The following is a 20,661-nucleotide window of genomic DNA, read 5'->3' on the forward strand; positions in this document are numbered from 1 at the left end:
TTTTTCACCCCTGTTCTCCTTCTCACCTCCTCATTTCTCACTCTATCCAGCCTAGTAACCCCCACCATACTTCTCAGACACCTCATCTCAAACACATTCAAACTCCTTCTCTCTTCTTCTCTTATGTTCCACGTTTCTGCCCCATACAGTGCTGTTGGCACAATCACTCCTTCATACAGTCTCCTCTTAGCATCCATTCCCAAATGTCTATTCCTCATTACACTCTTTAAACCACCAAGGCATGTACTCGCTTCTCTCAATCTACATTCTACCTCCACCTTCACTCCACCTTTTCCTGCTACACTTGCACCCAAGTATCTAAAACTATCCACTTCCTCCAGTCGCTCTCCCTTAATGTTCACTTCCAGTCTACTGCCACTTTCACCCCTTGTACATCTCATCACCTTACTTTTACCCACATTTATCTTTAGCTTTCTTCTATCACATACTCTCCCAAACTCTGCCACCAGCTTCCTCAATCCCTCCTCTGACCCTGCCACAAGCGCAGTGTCGTCCGCAAACAACAGCTGGCTCACCTCCCACTTTTCTCCATTTTCTTTAACCATCTCCAATCCCTGACTCACTACCCTAGCATTCACCTCTCGCACCACCCCATCCATGTATAAGTTGAACAGCCAGGGCGACATAACGCATCCTTGACGAAGTCCCACCTTTACTCCAAACCACTCACTCTCTCCATTTCTAATCCTAACACATGCTCTACTACTCTCATAAAAACTCTTGACAGCTCCCAAAAGCTTTCCTCCTATCCCATAAATCTGCATAACCTCCCACAGTGCCTTTCTGTCTACCCTATCATAAGCCTTTTCCAGATCCATAAAAGCCCAAAAAACATCCTTCCCCTTTCCTATAGCTTTCTCACATATCTGTCTTACCACAAAGATCTGATCTACACAACCTCTACCCGTCCTAAATCCACCATGTATATTTTGGAATTGTTATGTGGTCTGCTACTAAAAGTTTATCTAAATTTCTCTTTCAGATCAATGACTGAACTATTTACCTGTTAAGATGGCTACTAGAGGATGTGAAAATTCTCCTGATACATTTTGCTATGTGTGTGGTTATTATATTGGGAAAAAACAAGTACTACATAAGATCGTGAGAGGTGCTAAAGTGTGGATAGCGTACAGACTCTATTTCGGAATGCCCATGGGTGACCAGGACAAGCCATGGGCACCTCATGTGATATGTGGAAGCTGCCGATCTACTCTAGAAGGATGGCTGAGAGGTACAGGAAGGGCAATGCCTTTTGCCATTCCTAGAATATGGAGAGAGCCGAAGAACCATCACGACGACTGCTACTTTTGTATGATTGATATGACGAAGTACAGGAAAGTGAAAGGAAGACAAGCTCTGCAGTATCCAGACATACCATCATCTAGAGCACCTGTCCCACATGATCATAGTTTACCAGTACCACAACCACCAGAAAATGCAAGTTTATTTTTATCATACTCTCTTTACTTTTAATTAACTTCAATATTAAGTACTTAATATACATTCACTTTCCTAAAGATATATGGAATGCTAATGCTATTCGTCTTTGTTGAAGTTGCTATATTTAGTTATTTCTTTCTTTCCAGATGGAAGATGCAATGGAAATTTCATCTGAAGGGTCAGCAGGTAGCAGCAGCCATGAAATGGGAGACGAAGATTTCGCACCAAGAACGACTTCGGAGCCTCAATTTCCAAGTCAGAGTGAGCTAGATGATTAATCAGAGACTTAGGTCTTACTAAGTCAGGAGCTGAGCTTCTTACATCAAGGATTAAAGAATGGAATCTACTAGGAGAAGACTGCAGGACATCTGTGTACCGGAAACGACATGAAGAATTTAAAATTTACTATGACTTTAGTGATGATATGTGTTATTGTAAGGATGTTACTGGTTTGTTTACAGCCCTTGGACTCGAACATGATCCTGCAGAATGGCGACTGTTCATAGATAGCTCAACACGAAGTCTCAAAGCAGTATTGCTCCACAATGGAAATAAAAACCCATCTTTGCCTCTTGCACACTCAGTACAGAAGAAAGAAAACTATCATAATGTCAAACAGCTTCTTGAAAAAATCAATTATGCTGAATTCAAATGGGATGTTTGTGGTGATTTCAAGATGCTAGCCTTTTTGCTTGGCTTACAAGGGGGATACACAAAGTATTCCTGTTTTCTTTGTTTATGGGACAGCAGGGCTGATGATGATCATTATGATAAAGTTCATTGGCCCCCAAGAGTTGAACTGCAGCCAGGAATGTTAAATGTTCTCAGATAGCCTTTAGTAGATTCGAAAAAAGTTTTATTACCCCCACTTCATATCAAGCTAGGGTTAATTAAACAGTTTGTGAAGGCTTTGGATTTTGGAGGCGAAACTTTCCAAGAAATTTGTCTCATGTTTCCCAAGCTATCTGAGGCTAAGCTCAAGGGTGGTATATTTGTTGGACCCCAGGTAAACAAAATGTTGAAGTCGGAGGAACTGGAAAGAGCGATGACGAAAGTTGAAAGAGAAGCTTGGTGTTCATTTCGTGATGTAGTTCGTGGATTCCTAGGAAATCACAAGGACCCTAATTATAAACAAATAGTGGCAAAGCTTATTGAGAACTTCAGGAAACTTGGTTGTCGTATGTCCTTGAAGATACATTTCTTGCATTCTCACCTAGATTTCTTCCCCGAAAACTTGGGGGCTGTCAGTGAGGAGCATGGCGAGAGATTTCATCAGGATATCGCAACTATGGAAAGAAGATATCAAGGACGATGGACTACTGCTATGATGGGAGATTACATATGGTCACTAGTAAGAAAAGACGAAAGCATGCATTCTAGAAAATCTCGATCGTCAAAGCACTTCTAATCATGAGAAGAGTCATCAAAACACTTGCAGTGCAAAGTTGTGTTGTTTATTTTGTTCTTACTAATATTGTAGCTCTTAAATACACTTCATATTATGAAAAAAATACTAGATATTGTATAATTATCCTTAGAATGCTAAAGTAGATTGAATCAATTAACTACTGTAGAGAAAGGTTGCGTATATAACAATAAAATATAAAATCAAGAATAAATAAAGAAATATCGATGTTACGTCAAAACTAATGTGATATTTGGATTCAGTGACACGAAATACATATATAAACATGAAAAAATACAAATAAACAAAACATGTGTTACATTGTGTAATAAATGCAATTGGGAAGCATATACATGGTACGGGAAAGGGAATCCCCAGACAGCCAGCAGGATGACCTGTCCGTGTCCCCGTCTTCGAATGTATGATTGTAAGGTTCAAGCAGTTTGTATACAGCTTACTGAAGAAGACCGAGTCGGTCGAAACGTATAAGCAATAAAGGAGTTCCAGCCCATCTTCGCTTTTTCTTCCTCCACCCACACTCTCATATATATATATATATGTATATATATATATATATATATATATGTATATATATATATATATATACATATATATATACATGAATATATATATATATACATATATATGTAATATATATATATATATATATATACATATATGTATATATATATATATACATATATATACATATATATATATACATATATATATACATATATATATACATATATATAAATATATACATATATATAAACATATATATACATATATAAATATACATATATACATATATAAATATATATGCATATAAATATATATGCATATAATATATACACATATATATATATGCATATATATATATATACATATATATATACATATATATATATATACATATGTATATACATATATATACATATATATATATGCATATATATACACACATGTATATACATATATATACACACATGTATATACATATATATACATATATATAATATACATACATATACATATACATAATATATAATATACATACATATACATAATATATGATTATACATATATATAATATATATACATATACATATAATATATATACATATACATATAATATATATACATATAATATATTTACATATACATATAATATATATACATATACATATATATACACATATATATATATACATATACATATATATACACATATATATATATACATATATATATACATATATATATACACATATATATTATATATATACATATACACATAAATAATATATATACATATACACATATATATATACATATACATATACATATAATATATATATACATATACATATAATATATATACATATACATATAATATATATACATATACATATATATATACATATATATATACACATATATATATGTAAATTACATTGAGGGCTAAAGAAAATGCAGTCTAAATAATCACTGAACACACACACACACACACACACACACACACACACACACACACACACAGACACACACACATTCACACACACACACCAATTAGTATACATTATATGCAACGTTCTTTCTCCCCCTTACTAGAGGGGGAGGTGGCCGAATAACGGCATTACACAACAAAATATCAAACTTCATAAGCTCTTGTTGGAAAAAAAAAAATATTGGAAAACTATGAAGACAAGAGAAGAAAGCAAACAAATAACGGATCTCCTTCCGGCAACACCGCAACAGAGTTGCAGAAGGCCGACATGGAGATGAATAAAATCTCCTGACGGTAGGCAGGGATGAGGCCATGTTGACACTAGCGGTTTAAACCGCGGCGGTTCAGTTACAATGTAGGTCAATGGAGGCGTTTACACACAACCGCGTAATTCTTCCTTCACTATATGATACCGCTGCGGTTTCCGCGCGATTCAAATCGCTGGTGTGAACAGGGCCTAAGAGGAGGAGTGCCATCCGGTACGGCAGGGGTTAATTGAGTTTAACCCAGCTTACGGAAGTTAATGGGGGGAGGAGCGAAGATAAAGTGCAGAATCTAGGGAAAATAGAGGGGAGAATCTCCTGAACTTTTGAATCTAGGGAGGAAATGGGGAGAATCCCCTAAATCGTTGAATATGGGGAATGGGGCGATTCTCCTGAGGCAGCGGGTTCGTAAATATGACGTCACAGAATCATCTCGACCTAAGTTGACACAGAAATTCATTCTAAATATCGCAAGGTGATTTTATCTAACCAACGTCTGCAAAGCCCATCAACACCCTTGCCGCTACCTGGAGGTGCTGCCCCGAGGGTGGGCATTCGGTCATTGGACCAAGGACAAGATGTTCACAATTTTTTTTTTTTTTTTTTTTTAGATATGAGAACTGACAACCGGCGACTGATCATATTTTCTTCTTAAGAACCGGTGACATCTGTCCAACTTTTCTTCCAGGAGATATCATCATGAAAGACAAAAGACTGTTGTCGGTTGTTGTGAGGCTCCGGGTTCGCAGTCGGGGAGACTCGAGAGATGATGGTGAGGATAAAAGTCAAACTTAGGATCTGCATCCGCAGCGGATCCGCTCGAGATGACGTCATCAGATTCAAGTATCTGTGTGGCCTTTCTATCTCTATCTCTCTCTCTTTTAATGTCTGACGGCCTCAAGTGGAAAAAATATATATTACTACTAAACAAATACATAGAAAAAATGAATTAACTTAATGAAATTAGAAAACGTAAACATAACAAATAAAACACAAATTAAAAGTAAATGAATAAACAAAAAAATAAAACGAGGAAAGGAACAAACATATGAGAGAGAGAGAGAGAGAGAGAGAGATACCTTTCAAATGCATTACTGAGCATTAATGTCTCTGGGACACAACTTTTCCCAAAGAAGACACTAATGCATTTCGGGCGACTGTGTGCAACAGAAACCAATTATTGCTCAATTAATGAAAACTTGCAAAGGACCCCAAGAAGGATCACAAACGAAAGCAAATATATGCATGTATACATAGTATTTATATATATATATATATATATATATATATATATATATATACACGTGTATCCATATAAGAAAAATGCAACAACGCGAGCGAACCATTAATGTTTCGATTTCTAAACATTACCAACGAAATATTTGGATTTTTTCGCCAAAGAAAGCTTCCATTTGGGTCGCTCACGCCAAGCATCAGGAGTGTCTGATCATATGCTTGTATTCTTAAAAGAGAGAGAGAGAGAGAGAGAGAGAGAGAGAGAGAGAGAGAGAGAGAGAGGAGGTTATGAGCTCAGTTAAAAAAAAGTGAGACAATGAGACAATCTGTGACAACAACAACGTTAAATAAAGTGAGGAGGCTACGTCAGAAGTCGCGTGTGAGTAAACTACTTGCACTGTGAGACAAGAAAAACAAAGAACAAAGAACGTAAGAAACTGTAGATTGAAAAAGTGAGAGATGATAAAATGATGAAAAGAGATAATGAGGTGTGTTTGTGTATGGCACACACATACACATACACACACACACACACACACACACACACACACAACAAGGCACAAAGATAATAGAAGGAAGAAATAATGTAGAGTCAATCATGATCAAGATAGAAAACAACCACATGAAAAGTTAGAAAACTTATAGTAGTGTATGTGCCCCCTAAAACACAGGCCTGGACAGAACATGATCATTCCAAATTGTTGGAAGATACGAAACATGAACTAACTGATATACTGAAAGAAGGAGGAAATACAGTAGTTATGGGTGATTTTAATTCTAAAGAAATATGTTGGGAAGAATTGACAGTGAGGGGTGGAGAGGACATATAGGGCAGCATGCTACTCGATATGACCATTGAACACACATTGACCCAATGGATAATGGAAAATACCAGATACAGAAACAATGAGGAACCTTCGAGACTGGATTTAGTACTCACATCGGAACCCGAAATTGTAGACAGAATAGAATACAAAACACCATTAGGAAAGAGTGACCATGTACTAATAGAATTCGAATTAAATGAGCAAATGGACCTAAGATGAAATGAAAAACATAGAATAGGAAGACCAATGTAGAGCAAAACGAATTTTGAGAAACTTAGATTTTTTTCGAAATGCAAACTAGGAAAATTTCCTTAGTGAGGAAACAAGGATGGAAGAGAAATGGAATATACTAAAGGAAATTTATAATGTGGGTGTGATCAAATATGTTCCACAACAAAAGCAAGAAAGAATATACATAAAAAAACTGGTACAACAAAATGTAGTGAAGCCAAGGATAAAAGAGACAAAGCCTGGAAAAAATGAAAAAAAAAAAAAAGCAAATGGCAAACATATATCAAACGAAGAAACAATTATGTAAAAATACGCAGGGAGGAAAAGAGAAATTATGAAAAGGAAATTATATAAAAATGTAAGGCTCAGCCGAAGCTATTTTACAGATATGTGAATGGTAAACTGAAAAGCAAACAAGAAATAGAAAAACTACGCCAAGGGAGTCATGAATACACAAAACAAGAAATGGCAGAAGTTATGAGTAACAACTTCAAATCCGTTTTGACGACTGAGAACTCACCTAACTGTGAAGGATAGAGAAACAGAAATGCCCCCAAATGAAGGAAATATCCGTAATAAAAAAGGAAATCGGTGACCAAATAAAAAACCTAGATGTTAGAAAATCGCATGGTCCGGATGGAATTGCAAATTGGATACTGAAGAAATCCGTGGAGGAACTAACAGATAAAATACACACTATAATAAAATACTCGCTCAAAGAAGGAAAAGTACCACAAGACTGGAAAAATGCAAACATTGTAACAATATATAAAGGAGGAAGTAAGGAAGATCCAACTAACTACAGACCGGTCTCCCTAACAAGCACAGTTGCTAAAATATGTGAAAAAATTATTAAAAGTAGATGGGTTAAACATTTGGAAGAAAAATCTATACTAAACCCAAGCCAATTTGAATCTAGACAAGGAAGATCATGTGCAACAAATCTAATCTGCTTCTATTCGAGAATAATAGATATAATAGATGAGAGAGATGGATAAAGATCTAGATCTACAAAAGGCATTTGACAAAGTACCGCACAAAAAATTAATAGGAAAATTAGAATCAATAGGTGGCATTGCAGGTAATTTATTAAAATGAATGGAAGATTCCTGACTGGGAGAAAAATGAGGGTAGTAATAAGAGACAAATACTCGAAATGGGAAGAAACGATAAGTGGTGTTCCACAAGGGTCAGTACTGGCTCCAATCATGTTTGCCATATACGTAAACGACATGGACGACGGAGTTGAATGTTATATAAATTTCTTCGCAGATGATGCGAAAATATTAAAATACCAACAAATGAGGACTGTGACTCATTAAAATCAGACCTGGACACAATCTGGAAATGGACTCAAAAGTGGGAAGTGAACTTTAATATCAAGAAGTGTAGCATAATGGAGTTTGGTAAAAGCAAAAACAGAATTTCAAAAAATTACAAAATTGGTGAAAATGAAATAAAAAAGTGCACTCGAAAAGGGACCTTGGAGTGATAATCAGCAATAACATTACACCGGACAGACATATAAACAAAATAGTAGGTGAAACATACAACCTACTAAAGTCAATGAAAGTGGCATTTGAATACTTGGATGAAGAAATTATAAAAAAAAATATTAGTCACATTGATTAGACCAAAACTGGAATATGCAGCGACACTATGGACAACCAGTACTAAAAAGAATATAAGGAAACTAGAAAAAATACAAAAAGCAACAACAAAGTTGGCACCAGCTTTTTCCAAATTAACATACGAACAAAGATTATCGAAACTAGAACTACCAACACTAGAGCAAAGAAGAGAAAGAGGTGATCTACTGACTATATATAGAATCATGAAAGGAATGGAAATCCTGGACAGAAAAGATTTACTAAAAAATGACAATGGAAAAACAAGAGGTCATGAAAAGAAACTCGAAAAGGACAACTATAGAAGAGATAGGAAAAAGAATAGCTTCCCACACAGAATGCTGGATATATGGAATAACTTAGATGAAAAAACAGTGCAAATACTATTCACGATTTTAAGAATAAACTTGATGCTGAAACATACAAAGACGAGTCACACACACACACATACACACACACACACACACACTCACACATACACGCACACACAGACACACACGCAAACACACACACACACACACACACACATAACAAGGCACACACATACATAACAAGGCCACTCTAATACTATGTCAGCAGATATTCAGGTACACGAGAATATGAAATCATCATTATATACGTAGAGTGCATATACATTATAGATATGCCTCCAATTGTTGCATCGAAATCAGTGTGCTGTCGTACGCTAAAGCGGACCCGCGAGTTTGAGGCCTCATCATTTTTCAACAAAATATTCTGTTTCAACGTTCAGACAATGACAGCATGACATAAATCGAGATTTCAGCCTCATATTTCAGAGCTATTGCTGATATGAACATATATATATATATATATATATATATATATATATATATATAGTATATATATAAATATATATATAATTATATATATATATATATATGTGTGTGTGTGTGTGTGTGTGTGTGTGTGTGTGTGTGTGTGTGTGTGTGTGTGTTGGTGTGTGCGTATTTCGTCTTTATTTGTTTCTTTATGTTATATTTTTTCACCCAGCATCATCAGGGACCAATAGGTCTCCCGCCAGCATGCCTTGCCCCTACGGCCCACCGTTACTTGTGCCCGAAACGTACACAGTAATTGTTCCTAGAGCACACATGCTCCCCACACTAATACAAGATTTTTCCACACGCCAGCACAAGAGAAAGAGAAAAAAATAATTGTATTACACAAAAGTTTTCTCGTTCCCACCAAGATGGTGGTGGTGGTAGTGGTACTTGTGGTGACTGTTGTTGACATCATGTTGCTGGTGTTGTAACGATAACAGTGTTCGGTGGTTATTAAGTCTACGATAAAGACGATTCCATTCAGTTAAGAGAAGCTCTTCGTCCACCTCCACACACTCCACTTCCTCCCTCCACCACCTCCTCTTCATTCATATCTCCTCCAGGCAGGTCTTGGAAGAACCTCAATATTTCTCATATCACACAAACGCCCTCCACTTCCTCCTCCTCAACCTCCATAGACTTCCATAGACCTTATCCATCCCCTCCTTGACCTCCAACGCCTCCACATACCCTCCACTCCCTCCATAGTACCATCCTCTACATGGACTTCCTCTCCTCCTCCTCCTCTTCTTCCTCCACCACCACCTCCTCCTCCTCCTCCAGGTCCTGTCTTCCGTCTCTGTCAAGTGACCCTTTGTCTCTTTAAACATCAACGACGGTTGTCTGCATCAAATACTCCTCTTCCTCCTCCTCCTCCTTCTGCTCTCTCCATCTTTCCATTAATCTTCTCTCCCGCCCCCCCTCCCCTCCCGATTCCTTACCTGATGGTACTTTTCCTTTATTCTGGTCGCCGTCAGGCGATTTTATTCAGATGTGTGTGACTACGACAACAAAGGGGCTAAACATTGGGCTCCTCCTCCTCCTCCTCCTCCTCCCCCTTCCTCCCTCCCCATCAACCTCCTCTTACTCCCCTCCACTTTACTTCCTCTTTTCGCCTCCCATCCCCTCCCTTCCTCTTTTCCTCTCCTCCTCTCTCCCCTCCCCTCCTCCTTACCTCTCCATTCTTCTCCTTACGTCTCCTCCCTTCCGCCTTCCCTCTCTTCACTCCTCCTCTTTCCTTTCCTTTGTTTCTACCCACTTCCTCTCCCTTCCTTCATGTTTCTCTTCTTATCTCCTCTTCCTCTCCCACCTCATCTCTCTCTCTCTCTCTCTCTCCCATCTTCCGCTTCCTCCGAACCTCTCTTCCCACCTCCTCTTCCCTCCTTTTCTCTTCTCCTTCTCCGCCTCTTTATCTCCCCCTTGCTCTCTTTATCTCTTCTCATTTTTCCCTTTCTTTCCCTCTCTTTTTGTCTCCCCTAACTTATCTCCCTACCTCCCTCCTCCTCCTCCTCCTCCTTATCTTTCTTCCCTTCTTTCTACTCTTCTCTCTCTCCTCTTTACTCATATTCTCCTTCTCTCTCTTTCTCTCCCTCTCTCTGTCTCTCCCTAGCCTTATTCTCTCTTTGTATCATCTCTTATCTCCATCTCGTATTTTCTCTCTCCTTCTCTCTCCACTCTTTCACTCTTTCTCCTCCTCTTTATCTCTCTTCTTGTCTCTCCTCTTTCTCTTCTTTTCTTCTTCTTCCTCCTCCCCTTCTTCTTCTTCTTCCTCTCCGGTCTAGTTGACACCAGGGAACCTCCTCTCTTCTCTTCAAGATCTTCTTTCACCACCACCACTGCGTTTCGATTCGTCTTAATCTCTCCTCCTCTTCTTACTCACACCTCTTCCTCCTCCTCCTCTTCTTCCTCCTCCTCCTCCTTCCCCTCCTCTCCTCCTCCTCCTCATTCTCTTTCTAAATCATCCAAATATTTCGCCTTGCCAGCCCATATGTGATTTCTTTGCCTTCCCACAATAAATAGATAATTAAAGATAAATAAATAGATAAATAAATAAATAAATAAATATATAAATAAAACTAAAAACTCATTCTTTACACAGCCGCGCTCGCCCTTCTCCCCTCGACCTGGGAGACCCCCCCCCTCTCGGCCAGCCCCGACATCCGGGTACAAAAATGGGGAGGAATGGGGTGAATGGGGGGATGGGGCGATGGTCAGTGTTGAGGAGCTTCCTGGCAAATCTTCAATAAAACTTCTTATCCGGGGGGAGGGGGGGGAGCAGAATGGGGGAGGAGAAGACACTCCCGGATTAGGCCCAGAATTTTGGGGAGGTGGGGGTGGAATGGGGAGGGGGAGAGGGGAAGAGGGGAGAGGAAAGAGGGGAGGGGGAGAGGGGAAGAGGGGAGATGAAAGAGGGGAGGGGGAGAGGGGAAGAGGAAGAGGGGAGAGGAAAGAGGGGAGGGGGAGAGGGGAAGAGGGGAGAGGAAAGAGGGGAGGGGGAGAGGGGAAGAGGGGAGATGAAAGAGGGGAGGGGGAGAGGGGAAGAGGAAGAGGGGAGAGGAATAGAGGAGGGGGAAGGGGGAGGGGGAAGGGGGAGGTGGAGAGGGGGAAGATGGGGGAGTGTATCCAATCGTATCAATATGACCTACCATATAAACATACATCAAAGTATATACTTGAAATAATTCACTAGCTGGCAACTAAGATAAGGCAATCTAGGAAAGACTAGTGGTTATTAGACGTGTTATTGTTATTAGTTATTTTAGGTTAACATATTTCTATTTAGTGTGAATCAATTACATATTTATTGTCTAAGATATCCAACTCTTCTATCCTTGGGGGATAGCAATCTCCTTAGCAGAGATTCATCTCAAATCATAAGAGAAAGATGTGGGACTCTGGTCCGTAGGGGTGTTACTAGAGTTCCATAAGCGTGTTCCCTGGATACGAAGGGGGGGGGGGGAAAGCAAACCCCCCCCCAAAAAAAAATATTCAGGGATGATGGAGTTTGAGGGGGTATTTGTATGGGGGCTAGTGTTGGGGGGGGAGTGTATTTGTACTGGGTTGCGGGGGGTATTTGGATGGGGTTACTGGTGGGGGAGTTACTGGTGGGATATTTGTATGGCGTTACTGGGGTGTGGGGGGTATTTGTATAGCATTACTGGGGGTATGTGTCCGGGGTTACTTAGGGGTTATTTGTATTGGGTGACTGAAAAAAATAAAGTTCATGCCAGCCTGAGATTAAGTGTAAATTCTGTAAAAAATAGATAAATGAAAAGTAAATAGATGAATAAGTAAATACATAGATGAATAAATGAATATATAGAAAAAATAATGAATAAGAATTGTGGTACATTATATATATATATATATATATATATATATATATATATATATATATATATATATATATATATATATATATATATATGTATGGCCGGCGGCCCTGCCTAAGAGAGCGTGATGCATAAATTGAATTCCGTGAAATACAAAAGGAGATGATTGAGCGAATACTGCAGAGCATAATGATGAAGAAATAGAGAGAGGACAGATACAGCAAAAAGAGAACAAAAGGAAGAGATGAGGTGGAGAAGAAAGTAAAAAAGAATAGGGAAAGAGAGATAGATAGATAGAGAGAGTGTGAGAGAGATAACTGAATAAATATAGACGAAAACAGCGCTGAGAAAAAGAGCGAAAACATTACACAGAAATAGAGGGAGAGAGAGGGAGAGAGAGAGAGAGAGAGATAAGGAGACTTGAATAAAGATATAGGCAACATTAACGCTGAGGAAAAGAGCGAGACCATGAGACAGAAAGTGAATAAGAGAGAGATAGAAAGCCAGAGAGAGACACAGAGAAACAAGGCTTAAAGGCGAGGGAAGAGAAGATGGAAAAATAGGAGTAGGAGGAGGAGTAGGAGGAGAAGGAGAAGGAGGAGGAGTAGGAGAAAGTGGAGGAGGAGGAGGAGGAGGAGGAGGGCAGAAAACTTGGGGAAGAGGAAATAGGAAGTGAAACAGGAAATGGGTAAAGAGGAATCAGACAGGAGAGAGTGTGTTCGTGTGTGCGTTCGAGCTGAGCCGGGACCAGAGAGGAAGAAGAGGGATGAGGAAGGAGAGGAAACGGAAGAGGAGGAGAAGGAAAAAAGGGGAAGGGAATGTGACGGAATATATAGGAGGAAGAAGTAGGAGGGTGTGAAAAAAGAGGAAAAGTACAATGAGGAGGCGAAGAAGGAGGAGAGACAGGAAGAGGAGAAGGGCAAGCAGGAGGAGGAGGAAGAGGAGGAGGAGGAGGATAGGGTCAAGGAGGAGGAGGAGAAGGAGAGGATCAAGGAGGAGGAGGGGGAGAAGGAGAGGGTCAAGGAGGAGGAGGAGAAGGTCAAGGAGGAGGAGGAGAAGGTCAAGGAGGAGGAGTAGGAGAAGAAGGTCAAGGAGGAGGAGGAGGAGGAGGAGGGGAAGGAGGAAAGAGAAGGGTAGGAGAGGAGGAGGATTGGAGAGGGAAGAGGATTAGCAAGATATAAATGAACATTAGTAAAAGGATGAAGGGGAGGAGTAAGAAGAGGTGGATGAGGAGGACGACGAGGAGGAAGAAAAGGATGAAAAAGTGTAGGAGGAAGAGGAAGAGAAGAGGGAAGGGAAGAGGAGGAGAAGGGAAAGAGGAGGAAGAGGAAGAGGTGGAGGAAGAGGAGGAGGACATGGGGGAAGAATGAGGAAAGAGGAGATGACGAGGAGGAGGAGGAGAAAGGAGAAGAGTAGGCGGAAGAAGAGGAAGAAGTAGATGAGGAGGGTGAGGAGGAAGAAAAGGATGAAAAGGTGGAGGAGGAGGAAGAGGAAGAAGAGGAAGAAGAGAAAGAAGTGGATGATGAGGAGGAAAAGAGAAGAGTAGGAGGAGGAAGAAGTGGATGAGGAGGACGAGGAGGAGGAAGAAAAGGACGAAAAAGTGGAGGAGGAAGAAGAGGAGGAGGAAGAGAAAGAGGAGGAAGAGAAAGAGGAAGAGGGGAGGACGAGGAATGGGAGGAGGAGGAGGAAGAGGAGGAGAAGGAGGAAGACAAGAAGAAGAAGGAGGAAGACAAGAAGAAGAAGGAGGAGGAGGAGGAGGAGGAGGAGGAGGATCTGCGAAGGTGGAATATATGGAGTGCGTGTTTATGGGCCTTTGTGTGAGAGAAGACCCTCCTCCTCTCTTGGTCAGGGGAGGAGGAGGAGGAGGAGGAGGAATGAAGGGGAGATCAGAAGATGAAGAACCTCTGGATGGGTCCATCCACACTCCATTCATTAAAATGTAGACAAATTTATTTCACGTCGATATATAAAGATTTAACCTATTTCACACACACAATACACAAAGGCATTTACACACACATACACACACGCAAAAGGGATTTATACACACGCTCACACGCATATACATACACACAAACACACATACAAAAGTCACTTACACACACATGAATCAAGACATGCGACTAAAATCAGACAAGACACACCGCTTTCTACATGATCTTTCATTTAACTTTATTGAAATAAAAACAAAAATTCTAAATTATTTCGTACATTATCTTTCATCTTTCTTTTAACACCGTATCAATGAAAATGAAAACGTTAAAATATTACTGTTAAACTAAACAGCCGATGATGAGTCACATTGGTCTAAATTGGTCCATCTGTCGCCCCTTTTGGACCTTGATTAGGTAGTTCACTAAGACCAATTACCAATTCCAACCAAAGGGGGCAGTCTCTCTGACTCACCTGGTTGAGCCAACAATTGGTTGTCAGTATCTGATTTCGCTCGTCCTGTAATGGAAGAAGAAAAAAGAAATTTTAATGAAAGTAAGACAATTTCCGGAAAATGATTTGTAAAAGAGTAAGAGACATCCAGCACTGTCCAGGTTAACTTGGCAAGAATTAAATAACTTAATTAATTCATCATCCCACTCCCATGTATTGGGAAGTGAGAAACCCCTCGAAGGGTAAAGTCCTGTCAGTTGTAGCGAGCTTTTTTTTTTTTTTAGGCCGACGTTGGGTCGCCTCTCCGCCTGGCCTGGACTTTCTGAAACCAGCGCAAAAATAAATTATTACATGAATAAATGAATAAACAAATAAGTAAAAATATAAGATAAGGTTTCTTATTCTGTGTCAAAAACTCTCTAACTGATGGGCCCAACGATCACACAAAGAAAAGCAAACTTATGGCACACACACACAGGCACGACTCGCTGGCGCAGTGGTTAGAGTTCCCGGCCGCCACTACGGTGGTCCGGGTTCGAATCCTGCCCAGGGCTGAAATAATTTCAGTATCGCTGCGCTGCAAGTCGTTACTACAACTCTCGTGGGCGGGGAGTTGGGTGTGTGTGTGTGCGTGTAAGGTCACAGCATAACCTATAGATCGATCATATAATTATGAGCTCTGAGCTCTCTTCCAGGAGGGAAAGAGCTGTCGATCACGAGTCCAACACGTGATCCAAGACCATGGTGAATCACACACACATGCACATATACACATACATATCGTGTGGAAGTGTTGAAAGGAGTAGAAAGAGGAGTAGAAAGAGGAGTAGAAGGATGAGGAGTAGAGAAGAGGAGTAGTAGGAGTGTAACAGGGTTGCTACATAAAAGGGGGACTTGATTAATGCGGGCGAGATATCTTCGTTTTATTAAAAATATGATCTGGTGATTACAGGTTGGGATGTCAGGTGAGATAAGGTTTCCAACTTGGGCAGGCCTCCTGTCAGGTCTTTGACCTGGAGAGTCCTACTGTCAGGTCCTTGATCTGGAAAGTCCTATACCGGGTCCTTGACCTCGGCAGTCCTTCTGTACAAAGGATGTTAGTTATAAAACAGGTGTTAGTTCCTTTCCATGGGGTTTAATTATATGATTGGTGGGCGTGGTTAGATATGGCGTATATATTGAACTTACGGTAATGTAATTGGGGTATGTATGAGAAAGAGGTCAATGTATCTGTCTGGTGACATTAGGCATCTCGTGTTGGTGATGCTGCGGGGGCGTTATGTTTGTCTTACTTTGTATTATTAAGTCAAGTTGTTTTGTGACTGTGGAATTTATGATGTCTGCAAGACGAGTACCATCTCGCATGTGTGTGGATCACCTGCATGGTTGGTGATGGCTAGTGAGGGTTAGGGAGGTAGAGGAGTAGTGGAAGAAGGAGGAAGAGAAGGAGGAGGAGTAGAAGGAGGAGGAGGAGGAGTAGAAGGAGGAGGAGAAGTAGAAGGAGAGGGAGGAGGAGTAGAAGGAGGAGGAGAAGTAGAAGGAGAGGGAGGAGGAGTAGAAGAAGGAGGAGGAGGAGGAGGAGTAGAAGGAGAAGTAGAAGGAGGAGGAGGAGTAGGAGGAGGAGGAGTAGAAGGAAGAAGAGGAGGAGTAGAAGACGGAGGAGGAATAAAAGGGAAAGAGCAGAAGTAGAAAGAGGAGTCGTAGAAGGAGGAGGAGTAGAAGGAGGAGGAGTTGGAGGAAATGGATATGGAGGAGTAGAAAGAGGGGGAGTAGAAGGAGGAGTAGGAAGAGAAGTGGAAGGCAGAGAAGGAGTAGGAGGAGGAGGAGAAATAAGAGTAGAAGACGGAGGAGGAATAAATGGGAAAGAGAGGGAGGAGTAGGAAGAGAAGTGGAAGGAAGAGAAGGAGTAGAAAGAGGAGGAGGAAGAGGAAGAAGAGGAGGAGTAGAAGGAGGAGGAAGAATAGAAGGGGAGGAGGAGAAGTAGAAGGAAGAGGAGGAAGAAGAGGAGTAGAAAGTGGGAGGAGGAGGAGGAGGAGGAGGAGGAGGAGGAAAGGAGGTGTAGCCACTGGTACACGGCTCTCGTGAAGTGAAAAAAATGAGCAAATAGTAGTGCGAGTGTGTGTGTGTGTATGTGTGTGTGTGTGTGTGTGCACGCGCGTGCGTCACACATCTCATTGAGTCCTCAACATCCTGAGAATCTTCGTAACCACACATGGATGCAAATGTTAAGATGAATTTACCCCCATAGATCTGCCTTTATTGCACGGAGCTCTGGGGACGCAGCATCCGGCCAGGGCTATTCAAAAACAATTGCCGACGCGCATGCGCAGCCACAATGGCATTTAAATGAGTCTCGTATAATTAGAAAATTAAAAGTTTGGCCATAAAACAGACGAGAAAGTTGCCAAAGCCTATGCTCTACTTGGTAGCACATGTAGTGGAATCGTAGTACACATGAAGAAACATACATGCACGAACGCACACACACACACACACACACACACACAAACACACACGTACGCACATCAACACACACACACTTGTACGCACATGGTTAATAATGTAACAAATTAAATTAATTAAACTAAGAGAAACACACGCTAACAAACATATTGTAGCACAAATACCCTTACATGTACTACACATAAACAAGCATACACACACATACGCACACACAAAAACGCACACAGAGATACAATAATAACCATATACATACACATAGGCCCAATGATGAACATAAACTCCATAAGGGTATTACCACATATACAAATCCGTGTAGTTATGGAAATGAAAGAAAATCTGGATCGTCTACATAATCACATTCATGTTTACAAATATATATATAGAGGGGCCTATATACGTACGTACACACACACACACACACACACACACACGTGCACATTAGTTAACTGGACTTTTATTCAGTGTTTATTATAATACTATCTCAAATGGAATAGACACTCACAACATCAATACAAAACTAAAGAATGTCACTACAAAATTTGCACCCATTTCTCTCAGGAGGGGGAATATTTTGGCAAAACCCCCACGGACCAGAGACACATAATATTCTTTTATGATTGAATAATCATCTACAGTCAAAAAATAAAAGTGATCACTTCTTTCCTTTTTTTGATTCGCTCCAGTAATTTCTCGTTGATTATCTCTATAACTCTTCGGCGCGCTATTGTCCCCAAGGATTATAATCGGAGACAAAATACTACTATTTACAAACAATTAAAACTTATTTATGTTCGGAACAAAAAGCCATTAGAATAAAACACAAACCTCCCTTGGGTTGAACGACCTCGGTACTAATGACATATTCCACCGGTGGAAAGGATTTCAGAAAGACGACAAAAGGAAAGGAACGAGATGGTTGTGGACATTTTTCTTGCAGACTCTTCTGAATAATCCTCACTTCACCTACCTTCATCATGTTTGGCTTATGGAGTGAAGACGATTGATGTACTTCCATGAATTGCAGATAAGCTGCGGTCTTGGCTTTTAAGTATGAAGAGATTTGTTTTGGTGCTGTTCGTGGACTTGGAAAAGATTTATGACTGGGCCGACCGAAGGGGATCGCCCGTGGGCGTTGTGTGTAAGCACTAACCTGCCATTCTGAATTCTTCCATTCTTGTTTACTATGTCAGCTTCATGTACTGGGCCATGGGCTATGGGAGGGGTTGGGATAGAGGGGGTGAAGGGGAAGGGCAAAGGGAGTGGGAGAGGGGGGGGACTGTCTCTGGGTTCAAACATAGTAGCGTAGAGTTGCTATCAGATCCTCCACCCCCAAGTGCTTCTGGTTCCGCCAAGGCACCAACGATTCTATCCAGTTGGAGGGAATGGAACACAGTTAAAGAAAGGTCTAGGCCTATCGGTTTTGAGAGGGTTAACTATAACCAATAGTTTAACTATAACTAGATGACAGGACATGTACCGCATATGATACGGAAAGGGCGATGGAAAATATGTACATGTATAAAACGGGAACTGTGATCAATGTATTTTCTTCAAACAAATGTCACAGTATCAATGATAGTACTAACGCGCTAGGTCAGGTACCACTCCCTGACCGCTTTGTTCCTGCCAGACGACCCCATTCAGGTGAAAACGACGCCCAGAAGGCCAACCCTGTCCCGACGTTCCTTATTGATTTTGCTCTGACTGTCCCCAAGTGATTTCATTCATTTAAGGAACAGCCATCGGGCACAAGAAAGTAATGGAAGAGACTGCAAGAGACCATAAGGCCCAAACTAGGCAGTTCCATGCCCCTTACCACCTCTCATACGTATTCATAAAGTTCTCTCAGCTTCTCTTAAAACAACCAATTCTTTCACCGCTCACTATATGGTTGCTCAATACATGGTTACTAAGTCTATTCCATTCGTTAATCACTTTCTTGGTTTAAACCAGATCTTGCCTGTTTCCTTCTGAAAACATGAGGCTAATATACAGAAACAGGCATGATAAACAAAATATTCACATCAAATAACGAAGGTATTACATCCAAAACGGTAATAACGGTATATCAGGACTGCAACAGTGGGATCAGGGAGCGGACCGAACTCCCACTACTAATCCCGCTTCACTCCCACGGTCCCTTCTGCGCATGCGCACTCCCTGGGGCCAGGGACTCTTGGTGGTCTCTGTTGATAGGGGTATAGGTATGCGGTATCCTTCTTCCAGCTCCCACGGGACCGGGAGCATGCAAAAGGAGCAGTGCATGGTAGCGGATGGAATCCCTCCAGCACAAGGGGAATAGGGTGACGACACCATTGTCTCACCAAGTATATTTTCATCCATAAGGGCAGAATTCTTCCTTGTTTATTGGACACTACATAACCTATGGAACCGAGCCACTATGGCCGTCCATAGATGGACTGAGGGTCTTAGAACCAGCATCCGTAAAGCTTTTAGGAATCGGTAGGAAATCATTCTAAACGAGGACTAGCTATTAGAGGCACTGTTCGCCACAACCAATGTAGTAAATTACCTATACCCTTCTAATTGTAATACAATTACGGAGGATTATATCGAATGTAATCTATGCACTGAAGAAGTACTGTGGAGCATTAGATACCTATTTGAACTTCCTTTGGACAGTGAATTTCAAAGGAAAACATATGAAAGAATGCCTTCATGGATACCCCTTAAGTTTTATTTTGAGAGACGAGCATCGTGGGTTCCCGTGATCTTCAAAACAGAGGGTAAAACGATCTCACTCTTGAAAGCATCGCAAGACACTCCTAAGAGCTAGAAAGCAAACCGACTGGAGGGAACATCCCCACAAAAGGCCAACTGTCTCAAGAACGTTCAGGAAAGCAACTTTGACTTGGACGATAACATACTCTCTTGTATAAGGTGCCTCTTCAAACCGGATTGGGATACTGAAAACCTTTGCGAAAAGAAGGAAAAGGAAAGGATTCCCTCGTGGATTCCGGTAAAGTTCGAATTTGAAAGACGGCCTTCATGGATACCGGTCAAATTTTCTAAAGAAATCAGGAACGCCTCCAGTGGTCCAACGGTATACACCGATAA

At 40.7% G+C, this 20,661-nt stretch overlaps 1 protein-coding gene across 1 annotated transcript in view; it reads right to left on the reverse strand.

The window, feature by feature from the left end:
• LOC143021142 (neuronal acetylcholine receptor subunit beta-3-like) overlaps positions 1-20,661 on the reverse strand; it is a 589,791-nt gene that overhangs the window by 237,932 nt on the left and 331,198 nt on the right. Inside the window, exon 4 of the mRNA XM_076178431.1 lies at positions 15,142-15,186. Coding sequence (XP_076034546.1) covers positions 15,142-15,186 — 45 coding nt within the window. The remainder of the gene's footprint in view (positions 1-15,141; positions 15,187-20,661) is intronic.

This window comes from Oratosquilla oratoria, chromosome 41, assembly GCF_046742065.1.
Source record: "Oratosquilla oratoria isolate Oo_2021 chromosome 41, ASM4674206v1, whole genome shotgun sequence".
Classification (NCBI taxonomy): domain Eukaryota; kingdom Metazoa; phylum Arthropoda; class Malacostraca; order Stomatopoda; family Squillidae; genus Oratosquilla; species Oratosquilla oratoria.